This window comes from Hippocampus guttulatus, chromosome 22, assembly GCF_054856545.1.
Source record: "Hippocampus guttulatus isolate MCC_2025c chromosome 22, RoL_Hgut_1.0, whole genome shotgun sequence".
NCBI classification, from domain to species: Eukaryota; Metazoa; Chordata; class Actinopteri; order Syngnathiformes; family Syngnathidae; genus Hippocampus; species Hippocampus guttulatus.
The window spans coordinates 1,633,002-1,646,324 of record NC_141282.1 but is presented as its reverse complement, the minus strand read 5'-3'; the positions used below and the strand labels follow the sequence as shown (position 1 = coordinate 1,646,324).

The 13,323-nt window shown below is 43.4% G+C and overlaps 1 protein-coding gene across 1 annotated transcript in view; it reads right to left on the bottom strand.

The window, feature by feature from the left end:
* utp20 (UTP20 small subunit processome component) overlaps window positions 1–13,323 on the bottom strand; it is a 21,810-nt gene extending 8,487 nt beyond the window's left edge. The window contains exons 1-36 of the mRNA XM_086102834.1: window positions 13,137–13,323; window positions 12,814–12,894; window positions 12,674–12,740; window positions 12,467–12,599; window positions 12,212–12,400; window positions 12,045–12,126; window positions 11,828–11,965; window positions 11,563–11,718; window positions 9,951–10,103; window positions 9,735–9,869; window positions 9,529–9,606; window positions 9,283–9,461; window positions 8,645–8,788; window positions 8,054–8,142; window positions 7,856–7,961; window positions 7,630–7,780; window positions 6,793–6,855; window positions 6,544–6,711; window positions 5,715–5,791; window positions 5,519–5,598; window positions 5,179–5,440; window positions 4,923–5,102; window positions 4,413–4,503; window positions 4,246–4,331; window positions 3,913–4,038; window positions 3,621–3,787; window positions 3,091–3,299; window positions 2,816–2,959; window positions 2,653–2,732; window positions 2,329–2,561; window positions 1,671–1,815; window positions 1,491–1,578; window positions 1,268–1,411; window positions 1,122–1,175; window positions 886–1,038; window positions 655–810 (exon numbers count right to left, since the gene is read on the bottom strand). Of these exons, the coding sequence (XP_085958960.1) occupies window positions 655–810; window positions 886–1,038; window positions 1,122–1,175; window positions 1,268–1,411; window positions 1,491–1,578; window positions 1,671–1,815; window positions 2,329–2,561; window positions 2,653–2,732; window positions 2,816–2,959; window positions 3,091–3,299; window positions 3,621–3,787; window positions 3,913–4,038; window positions 4,246–4,331; window positions 4,413–4,503; window positions 4,923–5,102; window positions 5,179–5,440; window positions 5,519–5,598; window positions 5,715–5,791; window positions 6,544–6,711; window positions 6,793–6,855; window positions 7,630–7,780; window positions 7,856–7,961; window positions 8,054–8,142; window positions 8,645–8,788; window positions 9,283–9,461; window positions 9,529–9,606; window positions 9,735–9,869; window positions 9,951–10,103; window positions 11,563–11,718; window positions 11,828–11,965; window positions 12,045–12,126; window positions 12,212–12,400; window positions 12,467–12,599; window positions 12,674–12,740; window positions 12,814–12,894; window positions 13,137–13,187 (4,638 nt within the window). The 5' untranslated portion in view covers window positions 13,188–13,323. The remainder of the gene's footprint in view (window positions 1–654; window positions 811–885; window positions 1,039–1,121; window positions 1,176–1,267; window positions 1,412–1,490; window positions 1,579–1,670; window positions 1,816–2,328; window positions 2,562–2,652; window positions 2,733–2,815; window positions 2,960–3,090; window positions 3,300–3,620; window positions 3,788–3,912; window positions 4,039–4,245; window positions 4,332–4,412; window positions 4,504–4,922; window positions 5,103–5,178; window positions 5,441–5,518; window positions 5,599–5,714; window positions 5,792–6,543; window positions 6,712–6,792; window positions 6,856–7,629; window positions 7,781–7,855; window positions 7,962–8,053; window positions 8,143–8,644; window positions 8,789–9,282; window positions 9,462–9,528; window positions 9,607–9,734; window positions 9,870–9,950; window positions 10,104–11,562; window positions 11,719–11,827; window positions 11,966–12,044; window positions 12,127–12,211; window positions 12,401–12,466; window positions 12,600–12,673; window positions 12,741–12,813; window positions 12,895–13,136) is intronic.

Here is a 13,323-nt window from a genome sequence, read left to right as displayed (position 1 = left end):
ACCTGTGTGGATTTTATCTCTCTCATCTATCTCCTTCTGGACTCAACTCAACTGTATTTATAGAGCACTTTAAACCAACCGCCGCTGTATAGAAAGCACTGTACAAGGAGCAAAAATAATTCAGACAACAACAAACAAGAAATGAATAGCAAAGATAGTAGAAAGAACAAAAACTAAAAATCAAGTCTCATGCTCAGTCAAAAGCCAAAGAATAAAAATAAAAAAAGAAGTTTTAAGACGAGTTTTAAAGATTGGCAGCGAGGGGGCTTGCCGAAGGTTCAGTGGGAGGTCATTCCAAAGAGAGGGACTGGCAACGGAAAAGGCTCGAACCCCTCCGAGCCTCCGCTTCGTTCTGGGACGACGTACTTGTTTTGCTTTTTCGTCCTTAATTTACATACAATCCATTGACTGACTTTTAACTCATTCACTCCCAAAGACGTTTTTAAACGTCTTTTCAGACTTGGTCCAGAATTGGCCGGTACTGAATGAGTTTAATGCTTTTTAATGACGGAAATCCTGTATTTTGTGAACACAGCCGAATGACCGTTGCTTTTACTATTGCGCCTCCCTCCATTCATTTTCCAATAGTCTACTGTAGCCGTAATGCAGTATTAGAAACTTGATTACAAAATACCGGATTCAAAATGAAAATACCTCCGTCTTGCTCCGGAGTCCCTTGTGTATGGCGTCCAAGATGGTGTGTTGGATGACGTCCCGGTAAACCTTCTCCCCTGCGCCGACCGCCGCCAGCTGGACGATTATTGTTGACAGGCACAAGGTGGCGTTGTCGCCCAGCGACATGTCTCCGATCTGTAAAGATGAAGTCGAGCGTGACGATGGTCAAATTTATCAGCTTGGCGCTCGGCATTCCAACAACATTCTCACCTCGTAAGTGTGGAAGCAGTTTTGTATGACGGTGCCGATGTAGTCAAGATCAAGGGATTTCATCTCTCTTATCCGCCTGGTGGCGTCTTGGAAAGCTGTCAGGCGGACGTCAAAGTAAACCTCATCAAGGTGGCGACTGTCGAAGGCGTTGAGCTGGGGAGGAGTGGTTATCCACGTCAGGTATGAGAGAACTACGTTTCGATTGACATCGAGGTATCCCAAGTGCTCAAAGCTACCTTTGTGGTCATGTCAGTGATGTATTTGAGCGAAGGATCCATGTCTGACAGCGTCTAAACGTAAGAGGACAACACGACAGTGAGTCAGAAACTTGAGCACCTGTAAAAAAAAAAAAAAAAAAAAAAAGACTCAGCACTCCAAGTACCTGGAAGACGCTGGTGAGAGCCTTCCTGGGCAGCTTGTTGTGAATGACGGAGAAGAGTTTGCTGAGCGGCTGCAGAAAAGCCGAGGGCTGCACGCACTGCTGCAGCAAATTCTGTACGGTAGCCAGGATGTCCAGTTCTGTCTCCTGAAATAAAGGCACTCAAGTCATTCACCGGCTATTAAAAAAAAAGTTTTGAAATGCATAAGAAAAAAAGAAGCACTACCTCAGAGTTTTTGCCTTTCAATAGATAAGGCAGTAAAAGCCGAATCAGCGTTGAACTCTGCTCTTTGTCGCTAACAAACCGACTGATCCTGGGAGATGAATAAGAACAAAACAGACGCAAATAAAGAATCAGACACGGTTTAAAAAAATTTAAAAAATGAGGAACAAGGCGAAAACTTGCTTGGACAGGATGTTGAGTTCCTTGGACACCTGTGGGCGGAATTTTTTCTTTTTCAGCCTATCGGTGTTTCGGACTATGCCGCTGAGGTAGTGCAGCACGGTGGTGATGTGAGGCAGTAAGAGCCTGGAGCCCTGCGTCCATGAGTCTGGAAAAAAATATGTGCACGTTAAGATTTGTCCGACAGTTCTGTTAGGCAGAGAAAATCTCCTGCAAAACCAAAAAAATGTAGTGATTGGGCGCCATCTGCTGGAATCTCGGTTTTGTTGTGAACCTGAATTCATTGATGGGGTTCTCTGCCAGCTTTTCAGACATCTTGTTTGGTTGGCGGCCCTCGAACGCACCTCACGTGCAGTCAAAAATTTGGCTGATTTGTTTGCCCATGTGTTGATTTAATGAATACAGACGATGATGTGACATCGGCTCATGATTGTGTACACATTAGATGCACGCCGTGAATGCTTAGCTGGCATCGATGCACAATTATAAACCCCTTTTAACTCATTCACTCCCAAAGACGTTTTTAAACGTCTTTTCAGACTTGGTCCAGAATTGGCTGGTACTGAATGAGTTAAGAGGGGGCATCAATTAATCTATTGGTAGGTCTCGGTCAGCAGACAAGCCGTAAGGAAAACGGTTGAATGCTAATTGGTCCGCTAACCTGCAGCAAGCGTGGCTTCGGCGGGCTGCGGGAACACACTGCCGCCCACACTCAGCTCTGCCTCTGTCTCCGTGGCGACAAAGTCCTGCGTGGTTGCCATGGCCTCAGCTATGTCCATGACGACGGCGATGGTGGCTGGTGAGATGTTCTTGGCGGACAGGAGGGCAAACACGTTCAGGAGAACGTCGCACTCCGGGTGGCCCGGCCGCTGCTTGGACAGAAGTGGGAAGTACCTGGAACATAATCGAGGGAAAAAGACGATTTAGGAGAACTCTACGTGGATTTTAATGAATAAGAACAATGACGGAAATATGACATCGGAACCTGGGGTGTTTGCACCACACATGGATGAGCTTCAGGAGCGGTGTGGGCGAGTATGGACTTTCAGTCGGGAGGCGATGAACCTGGGGGAAAAAAAAAGTGAAATCGTGATTAAGCGCACTCATTTTGAAAGCAACGGGAGCAAAGTTACGTTTCCACCACTCACCTGAGGCCACACAGCAGCCATGAAGACGCCGTCCAGCTGATCGGCGCTGAAGTTGAAGCTGTCAAAGTTCTCGAAAAAGTCCTGGATTCTCAGGATGCCGAGACGCCTCAGGTTCTTCAGAGGATTGATGCAACCTGGCCGCAGCTACGGATGAAAAATGGAGATACAGTTACAGTCCTGCTGTGGATGACGTGACGTCCCAATAACCACCCAAAAAATAAAAAGCAACAATAAAAGAGACTAATATCTAATTTTCAATCAAGGAGATGGCCTACCTGTTCCCTGATCTCCAGCAGGGCCGACACAGAGGCGGTGACGCACAGAAGAATCTGCAGCACTTTGGGCAGGTAGACTTCGATGAGGTGGCCCAGCTTCTGGATGACCACGTTGATGATGTTAAGGAGGCTGTGCTGGCGACCCAGCGGCAGCACGGCGCCAATGTCCGTCCCGGCCACCGCTCTCTGTACAGCGTCCCCACAGGAACCTGAAAGAGACAAAAGAACCAAGTTTGTTTTCGGGTTATGGAACATGAGAAATTTTTTGGCATCATTTTTTTTAAACAGAGTGAATGCTAACAATCAAAGTGAACCACAAATCGTTTTACTTTCCCCCAATTAACAACATTAATAGTGTTAAAAAAATCATAATATGGTTAAGTTAAATGGAACCCTCCAGCTTCGTGAATTTCTTTATTACATTTTAATTCAATGTGAGTGAGGTCACCATTTTTGGGGGACCGTTTTGAACTGAAATTTGGCCTGAATAGCTGGATGAAGACCGTTTCTGAAATGTCAAGCTTGGTCACCTTCGCTGTGATGAGAGACGGGCTCCAGCAGGAGATCAACGAACATGCCCAGCTCCACCTCCTGACATCCAGCAAGAAAACGCAGGATGATGGATGAACGCGTAGAGGCGCTGGCCTTGCTCTGGAAGCGACTGCTGCCTTTACTGCGCAGACGGCCGAACAGGATCCTGTGCGACGAAAACATCACAAAAACCCACACGGACAGAAACGTGAGCTACTGGAATGACAGTGCGGCACAAAACAGAAGAACTATAACATAATTAAAAAAAAAAAAAAAAAAAAAAAAAGATACCTCATGAGTAATGGAATGAGGCCAGCTCTGTGTGAAGCATCCACAACTCCCGTCTCCTCTGAGATGTTAAAATGGACGATTTCTTCTTTAAAATGCTTGTCATCTAACAGCTTCTCCAGATTCTCCCTGAAACAACATAAAACATTTACTAAAGGTCAAAAAATAAACACAAACACTTTATTTAGGCGAATAAACGATATAGCTTACAGAATACACATTTTCGTGAGCAGCGGCTATATCTCAACAGTCCCCGTGTTCAATACAAGACAGTCACAAGGGGCTCCATTGAAAGAAAGAAAGATGCTCTGTGTGTCCACCATGAACGTTGCTTACTTGTACGGGACTGCGTAGGGGTCTTTGTACGTAAGAATACATTGGAGGGCCACTCGCTGGATTTGCCGGTCCTGGTGGCAGAGGAGCTGAGAAGAGAAACACAGGAGGACATTAGTAGTTATTAAAAACAAACAAACAAAAACAGATGAGCAATTTTTTAGGATTACTTGGTTGTAGAGCTCTCTCAGGCTGCTCTCCATGTAAAGCGAGCGAGGGTTGGTGAATTTGGCAAAAACATTCAGGTGGGCGATTAGCTGTCTGGAGGGGAAAAATAATGTCACAAATTGTATAAATATAATACAACAATGAAGACAACAATATATAATATTTAACACCTTCTTTAGCTTTAGATTTATTAATGGAGAATTCACCCCCCCCCAAAAAAAAAACTAAACAAAAAAAACATTCAGGTGTCATCATTTTGTTAGCAGGCTAAACGCTACATCCTTGCTAGCTGGAAATCTCTTTAAATATACGTTTGAAAAATTAAATTAAATGCCTTAATTGAACATAATTTAATGTTTTTTTTAATCTGAAATAATTAAAAAAACAATACAGCATTTTCAAAAGAAAATTTGGTTTAAATATTGAAAGCTGTTGTAATTTCTGCATTTCCAAGATCGTTCAAATGTATCGCTCTGAATTCACACAAGCATCTGTTCAAAGTGCACCATTACTTTGAAGCCGCTCGCCGTGGTGGCGCTTTCTTCTGCCGTTTATCCCTCTCCTCCTCTTCTAATTCCTCCTGCTCCTCCCCCTCCTCCTCAGTCATCGTGGAGGCCTCGAACGCAGTGTCGTTCTTTTTCCTCAGGTCCTGAGTCGGTGCCACCAGCATGTCAGCTGGGTAAAACTCATTCCTGTTTCCGATAAGTCAGAAAATGAGGATATTTGTGATCGGGTTGAATCTAGGGGTTGGGTCGACTGAACACTCACCTGATGAACCTCAGCAGCAGGGGGCTTAGCTCCCGGCTACGGGGCTCCACCCTGTCTGGAAACTGGGCCATGGCGCGCCACATCAGGCTGCGGAAGTTGGAGAAGTCCGTCCTCTCGTTGGGGTCTGAGCTCGACCTGAGTTGCTGGAGAAACAGGACCCCCAAGTCGCCACTTTCGATGACGTCGCAGCCGGGCCCAGCCTGGACCTCCGTGTCTTCCACTTCATCATCGCTGTCATCACCACCATCCTGAAGTTGTTCTTCTACAATACGAAGAAGGAGAGGTGAACAACACTTGGTGACGGGAGCTTAAAGTACACCACCAGAGTTGCAAAACCTACCAGCTAACACTGCCACCTTCTCGAGATGTTCATGATACACCACCCAGAAATCTTTGTTGTCCATCCCCTTGGCGTGGCTCCTGCACAAAACAGAGACTCAATGTTGATTATGCACAAATAGTGCACAGTTTGTTCACCCTTTTTCAAATAGACAGCGGCAGATGCCTACTTTTACATTTAAAAACTAGATACTAACCCAAGTAGCTCAATGACAGTATCCCACAGTGGCTTGAAGTTGACAAACAGCATAGCTAAGAGGTAACGCAGAGGGACCTGGAAAGGCAAAAAGTGAAGAGCAATGACAGTTTCGGCTTGTATTTCTCAAGTGGGAGAAGTCAAATGAAGATTAATGTTTTAAAAGGTGATTTTTTTTTTACACTCCAAACACAGTGTGTGCGATATGTAAAGGAGTGTCGGCTTTTACGAAATCATGCACTATATTTATTGTAATTTCATCGTAAAGGTGCAATTGGGACTTAGTTTGGGGTCAGAGCAGAGGTAAGCAAAAAATAAAAAATTATGTATGACGCTAATTATGTAGCGTAATTTTGTGGAGGCTTCATTCATTTCTACACAGACGGTGGTCATTTTACTCTTCAGTTTTTACTTTGAATGTCACCCATTTTTAATATGCTTATATTTGTATTTTATAATTCATGTACTTTTCATTCTTCTACCTCTCCCTTTCATAATTTTGCTGCTGTAAATTGGGAATTTCTCCATTGTGAGACAAATAACATTTTCTTATCTTATCTTATCTTATAGTGGCCATACTCGTTTCCTCTGTTCCCAATATCAAATGCATGTTCCACGTGTGTGTGGACGGTGTGTGTATAGAGATGACACGTGGGTGTGTTTTTGTTTTTTTAATTTGCTTGGTTTTACATTTTCTCACAAATTTCAAATCTTGGCCTGTTTCGTAAAACAATCTCACGACGACGGTTTTCTCAGCACCAAAGTAAACTTAGCTCATTTCGTCACAGTGCTTCAAATTTCCTGGGGGAATTTGATGATCTCATCCGTACCTGCTGGAAGGTGCCGTGTGGCCCCTGGGGCAAGCTGCGCTGGACTAGGTCATGCCGCAGCTTGCAAAGGTACAGCAGCTTTTCCCGGTAGTCCTGAAGGGAGGCGGGCACCAGCTCCGCCTGCAGGCACATGGCGAACACCGGCTGCGCCTCCATGCTCTCATCAGGCTGGACGGAAGAAAAGCCATTGGACGCGTTATCAACGGCATCTATTGAGACTGGATTTAATTTAAAATGTGAGAGCTATACCTCCTCTGGGGCAGGAAGCTTTGGCTCAAAGTGCGAAAGGATCCTCAGGGTCAGCAGACGCATCTAGAAAATAAGAAGTCATGATATTAAAAGCATGTTCACACGACTACCGTATTTTCCGCACTATAAGGCGCACCCATGAGCATTGAATTTTCTAAAAAGCCGACAGTGCACCCTAAAATCCGATGCGCCTTATATATGGTGTTAGTTTCTTTATAGTCGCCATTGTTTCCCTGGTAGTGTCCCTACGCCATCTAGTGGTGATTATTAGCAGGAACCAATTGGAACCTAAAATGCTTTTTCTGCCCGACATGTTTATTTGCCAACACACACTCAAAGAGGCAACTACTTTGTGAGCTCTGCGAAGATAATACCAAAAGCAGTTAACTACTGACTAAACGAAGGAAGAAGGAGCCAAGCAAAACATCAAAGGATATTTAGCCCCTTGTGGAAGTGAGCCCATGAGCGTTGTGTGCCTTTTTGTTGATTCGATTGTCTTCATCACTTTTGTCTTTCATCTATTTTGTCATGCCATTTGTATTTACAGGTTTCATGTCCATATTTGTGACCAGTTCTCACGGCTTTGTTCAAGCGGCAGGAGCTGTGAAGGCTCTATATAAATTATTATAAATATTAACGGTATTGTATTGTATTCCGTTTAGCGTAGCTCCCTCTAGTGGATACATAGCGCAAACGCAGCACTAATGTGGTTTCCATTAGGGCTGCCCTAATGTGGCCTCATTAGGCCATTCATTGAAGGTGCGCCTTATAATCCGAAGTGCCTTATAATGCAAAAAATTCGGTACATGATGCACCAATGTAAGTCTTTAGATGCACCTTGGATATGTTAGAGGACACGTTGCTGTGCAGAATCTGGTAAACGTCTAAAAGTGCATCATGAGATAGGTGCTCGGAAGCACCGCTCAAGGACAGGCGGGTGTAATAGAGGTCTCCGAAAAGCAGGGCTGACAGCTCTGTGGGGAACTTCCTGAAAGGAGCACACCATAAAAGCCTTGTTATCGAAGGCCTACTCCTTAGTGTTGCATTATTTTGTCACATATACCGTAAGATGCCGGTGACTTTGTCCACAGGGACCAAAGAGAGCGGCCCAGCCGAGCTGTCCAGAGTGAGGAGGCAGCTTAGGGCTTGTGTGGCAACAAACAAACCAGCTGGGGAGACGGAAAGGTAAACAACAATGCAGTAATTAAAAATCAAAAATGAATTGTTGAATTGCAAGGGGGTGGAAAATAAGATGGAATACCTTTTGCCAGTTTTTCCATCTCAATTTCACACAGTAGGTGGTTTAAAAAGGCAGTGACTGCGGGGAAGACATTAGCGGGAACAAGAGGCCTAGAAAAGACAAAAAAACAAACAGTATTTTTGTCAAAAGTAGAATAATTCTTTCTGTGAATGCAACATGATACAAATGCAGGTAAATTATTTTGCTATTAAGTTTGTCAGGACAATTTTTAAAATTTTTAATTTGCCTTTTTTAATAAAAAAAATCATTAATTTTATTGTTGAACATTTACAAAGACAATATATTAAGACTCGTGTTTTCATGTTTTGATTAGAAACATTTCCCCCTTATTTTCTTAAGTGTCCAAAAAATGTATTTGTATTATGTGGCTGCAAGTTTAAGAAAAAAACTTTCCAGAAAATATTGGGTCAGGAAATCCCAGATGGTGAAAAAAAAAAAAAAACTGACAACAAAATTAGTTTTGAATAACATCATAGGCGTTTGCTTTTTCGATAACCAAAAATGAGGAGGTGGAAAAAAAATCAATTAAAATCGGATATGTATGAACAAAAAATACTTTTAAGCCCCATCACCCAGTCCCCGACGTGTTACCTGAGGTGAGGCAGCAGCACCAGTGCGCTCCAAGGTAGCGACAGATCTGCAATGGGCCCGTTTTGCTGCTCAGGTAATGCGATAAGTGACAGCACCAGCTCAGGCACTGCTCTCTGCTCTGGTTTCCCTTGGTGACTGAACAGGCTGACAAGAAATACAACATTGAAACCCCCCCCCAAAAAAATCAGTAAAGCTTTGTTAAATTGATACATAATACACCTTGAGTCTATTGAGATACCAGTCGTTGATTTGGGTCGATTTTTTGCTTTGAGCCGAAAATTGAACTGAGCAACTCGGGATGCCACAAGATGGCGCCAAAGGTATTATATATATATATACACATACATATACATACATATATACATATATATATATACATACATATATATATATACATACATATATATACATATATACATATATATATACATATATACATATATATATATATACATACATATATATATATATATATATACATATATATATATATATATACACACATACATATATATATATATATATATACACACATACATATATATATATATATATATATATATATATATATATATATATGTGTTAGACCCGGCTTTAACCTGTACCTCACACAGAACAACTTAAAACTCCCAAGTCACCCGGTGGTCTGTCCCGTGAAGAGCAGCGGGTAGGTCTCAAAAGCCATGGCGCCGTCCGTTGGCGGCGGCGCTTTGGCCAGGATCAAGTTGACGAGCACCTCGAGGGCACGGTGGCGGGACACGGGATCGCCGCAGGCAAACAAGCCGGCGGTGAAGCGCAGGAGGGTGGGGAGGAAGAGCTGGAGTCGGCAAGAGCGAGGGCGTTATGGTAAAAAGCTCAAAAAAAAAAAGACAATGCCAACTCACCTGCTCAAACTGCTTCATGGGAAACATCTCCTTGGTGAACTCCAGGATGAGGTCTTCTCCCATTGAGCTGGCAAACACCTGCAGGATGAGGAGGAGCATTTGCGCAGTGGACCACAGTACAGTGATACCCCAACTTAGCAACTTGAATACGTTCCAAGACCAAACTCGATGCCCCCCCCCCCCCCCCCCAAATCAATCAGGCATACCTTGTGAACTATCTGCTGGACGAGAGCATCAGGGAGTCTGATGTTTTCCCCGAGCAGCAGGGAGGAAAAGATTTGGAGGAGGAGCCGTGAACAGGGCGAGGAAAGCGTCGCGCTCTGCACGAGGCGCAACGCGGTCTATGAGACAAAAATGACACTTGGTGACAATTAGAACTTGAACCGGCTTCGAAGGAGATGACGACGGTGCTCCGCTTGTACCTGGCAGACGGCCTCCGGCTTTGTGATCTTCGCGCCGTCCTTGTGAGACACCAAGGTGTGGAGGACGAACAGCAGCCTTTCCAGCTGCTCGCCTGCGGGGCCAGCCTCCTCTCCCTTGGCCTCCAAAATACTAAAAACTTCGTCCACACCACCCTGTGAATTCGAGCATAGGTGACATAGGAAATCATTAATATGGTTTATCATTAATTATTGCTTGTAACACCGTTCAAGGTAATTGGAGCCATTTTGTGAGGTCTGAAGTGTGCACCAAACCGGGAGCTCTTCGCAATCAATACCCAAGAAGTTGGTCCATGTGACTTTAAAACGGTTCCTGATTTAAATTAATGAATGAATGAATAAAAATGACTATACTTTGTCTGCAAAGTTGAATTCATTTTATTGACCAAGCTTGTAATTCAATTTTCCCCATTGGCGTAAACTGAAATGCCAACAATCGGTTCCAGGCCCCTAAAAAGCAAGTTTTGGTTGTGTTTTTAAATAAAGAAAAATAGCAGTGTAATATCTACCATTCCAGCAATAAATAAATAAAATTTAAAAAAAAAAAGAAATTGCTTCTATAAAGTGTCATTATTATACAGTGGTACCTCTACTTATGAACGTCTTTTCATACGAAATTTTACGAAAGTTACGAAACGCCTCAACAGGAAACTATTGCCTCTTTTTATGAAAGAAATTTCTACTCACAGCTCCGAGTTTCCTGAACGCAACATACTTCGATCTGCTCTGCCATTGGATATTACCTAGCATCTTCCTGGCATCCCATTGGCTAAGAGGGACCTCTATCGAATGTGTCTATGTGTGTCGATAGATGAATAGATATGAGTCTTTGCAACATCCTCGTCATTCGCCCCTTTTACGTAAATGTGAATCACCCAGAAAAAGTGTTCACCAGTCGGGCGATCGCTCACTATGCTGATGTTTGCTAAAAGTCGACAAAAGCAAACGTCCTTGGATCAGTTCTTTCCAAAACGCCAGGCAAAAATCTCTTCTGAGAGAGAATGTGAACTAATGGGGACAAAAAACAATGAGGACAGAGTTAAAAATTATATGACCATCATTTTTATTCTTTACTTATTTATTTTTACATTATAAACAACTCTGATTTATTGTGCAATAATCTAACTGTAACATCTTTTGATGCATTTTTATGCTTTAGAAAACTATGTCTGAATTTTGGGAGGTCTTGGAACGGATTAGGGCACTTACCTGGAAAACGCGTCTCAACTTACAACATTTTCTAGTTCAGAAATTTCTTCCAGGACCAACTAATTTTGTAAGTAGAGGTACCACTGTATACGGGACTGTCCGATTGGATTTGTGCCTTGAAGGGGCACGGCCAATTGAGTGATGGCAGGAGCTGGAGTCCAACAGTGAGCATGTGTCACAAAAATGCATTTTTTTAAAGAAATTATATTTTCAACATTTTATTCAATTGGCATATATATATTTTTTTAAAACTGCATCACTTATTCATCACCAAAAGCATCACAAAATATTGATCTACTTGCCATATTTTCCATCTAAGTGATGTTTCACTGAATTTAATGCTGACCACCAACCCAGCTAAAACCCGGCATCTCAGCCTTCTTACCTGGAAGGACTCCCAAAAAACCAAGAAGTGCTCTTTGTCCACATGATTGGCTGCAGCCTGGGCTGTGTGATCCAACGCATCTCGCACCAGGTCCCACGGTAAAGGGGCTCCCTGGTTGGTTGCAGGTCCCATCTTCCGTAGCGCAGCAGGGAGTGCCTAGTTAGAGGAGAGGTTGAGACAAAGTCAGTATGTAATGAGAAGCCTGGGGTCAAAAACTCCAACTGAAACCACTTGTACGTCATTTGACAACAAAAGTGTCTCTTACGGTTGCCGCACAGGAGTGAAACATGTGCCGGACACCTTTGCACATCTCAAACAACAACTGGCCGGCGCCTTCTGCCTTGTCAGGATTTTGCTGCAGGTCGGAGAACACGAGAGACAGCAGGGCGTCCAGATCGGGAACCTACAGGATAGGACAACACTAAAGACTTGTACACTTGTATCAAAACATAAAAATGGATTCTCTGCCATTCGAGACCTACCTTTCTCATCAGAAATGCAAAACTCTCTGCTGCGAACTTGCGGATGTGCTCCTTCTTGTGCTCCAGTAATTTGCTGTACAAGCTGACAGGAGGAAATATAGAAATTTGAATACACCGATATGACCAGAATTTTCATCCTATTTCACTGAAGACAACGGTAGTCTCACCTGTAGATGTTGTCCATGTCTTTCACCATGAGCCTCCACAAGTACTTGTACAGGTAGGAGAGGCATGTAAAAACCCATTCCAGCACCTCCGTGTCTTTGGTGTCCAGCATTGCTGTGATCAGCGTGAAGAAGTCCGGGAAGTGAGGGTAGAAGTCGGTTTGCAGGTCTCGGGCCAACCGCACCACCAGACTGGGGATTAATTATCAGGCAGGTCAGGTTTAGCCAAACAAAAGCTGCTACTATTAATCATATTACTCTAGTAGAGGTTGGTAGGCCAGACTGCTGGTGACTGCCAGGTGTGTTTTCAGACTCTCCACGATCGACTTTTGATGGAAAACCAGCATGTTGAACGACTGACACTTGTTGGAGACCTCCTTCAAAAATGTAGCTGAAGAAGAAGAAGAGGTGGTGAATCAGAACTTAATTACAAACAACGGAGCAATCGTTCTGCTTTGGACATACTGAAGTTTTCGGTCACGTTGAGGTCTTTCCATTTTGTCAGGCCTTCAAAGAAATAGGTTTCGACTTCCTGCATTCCAAAACGATGTTATGAGTGAGTTACCTCAGTAAATTAAAATGCTTCCATGATCTGTAGGGCATACCTCTGCATAGGATCCAGTTCTGTCAATCCGGTGGATGACGTTAATCTTGACATTGGCAAGCCGCTCAGCAAAGGTAAGAAACTGCAAGGTGTATTTGCAACATAAGTAAAAATGCATTAGTATAATTGAACAGTGTAGTCTCGAGTCATATAAAAGCAATTTGTAAGTACGCACAAAAAGTCGACTATGGGCTAGTTTGCACGTTGCAGCCAATTAGCTTGAATACAAAGGCGTTACGTGTAAAATTAAAAAAAGGTTGTTTAAAAAAGCATGAAGCTACTTCCACACGTGTACACAACAGTTTATAATCTCAGTGTTCTTACCCTGTAGGTGTTCTCGGATCTGTGATGCGCAGACTTGGATTTATTCTTCATCTCGGCTTCGTCGTTTGTCTTCAAATGTAGTCGGAGGCCGCCGCGCGCTCAAAAGGATTCATTTAAATATTTTCTTCGTGAATTCTCAACGCTACATTTACGAGTGTTTACACGCGTGCCGGATCATAGAGCGCAG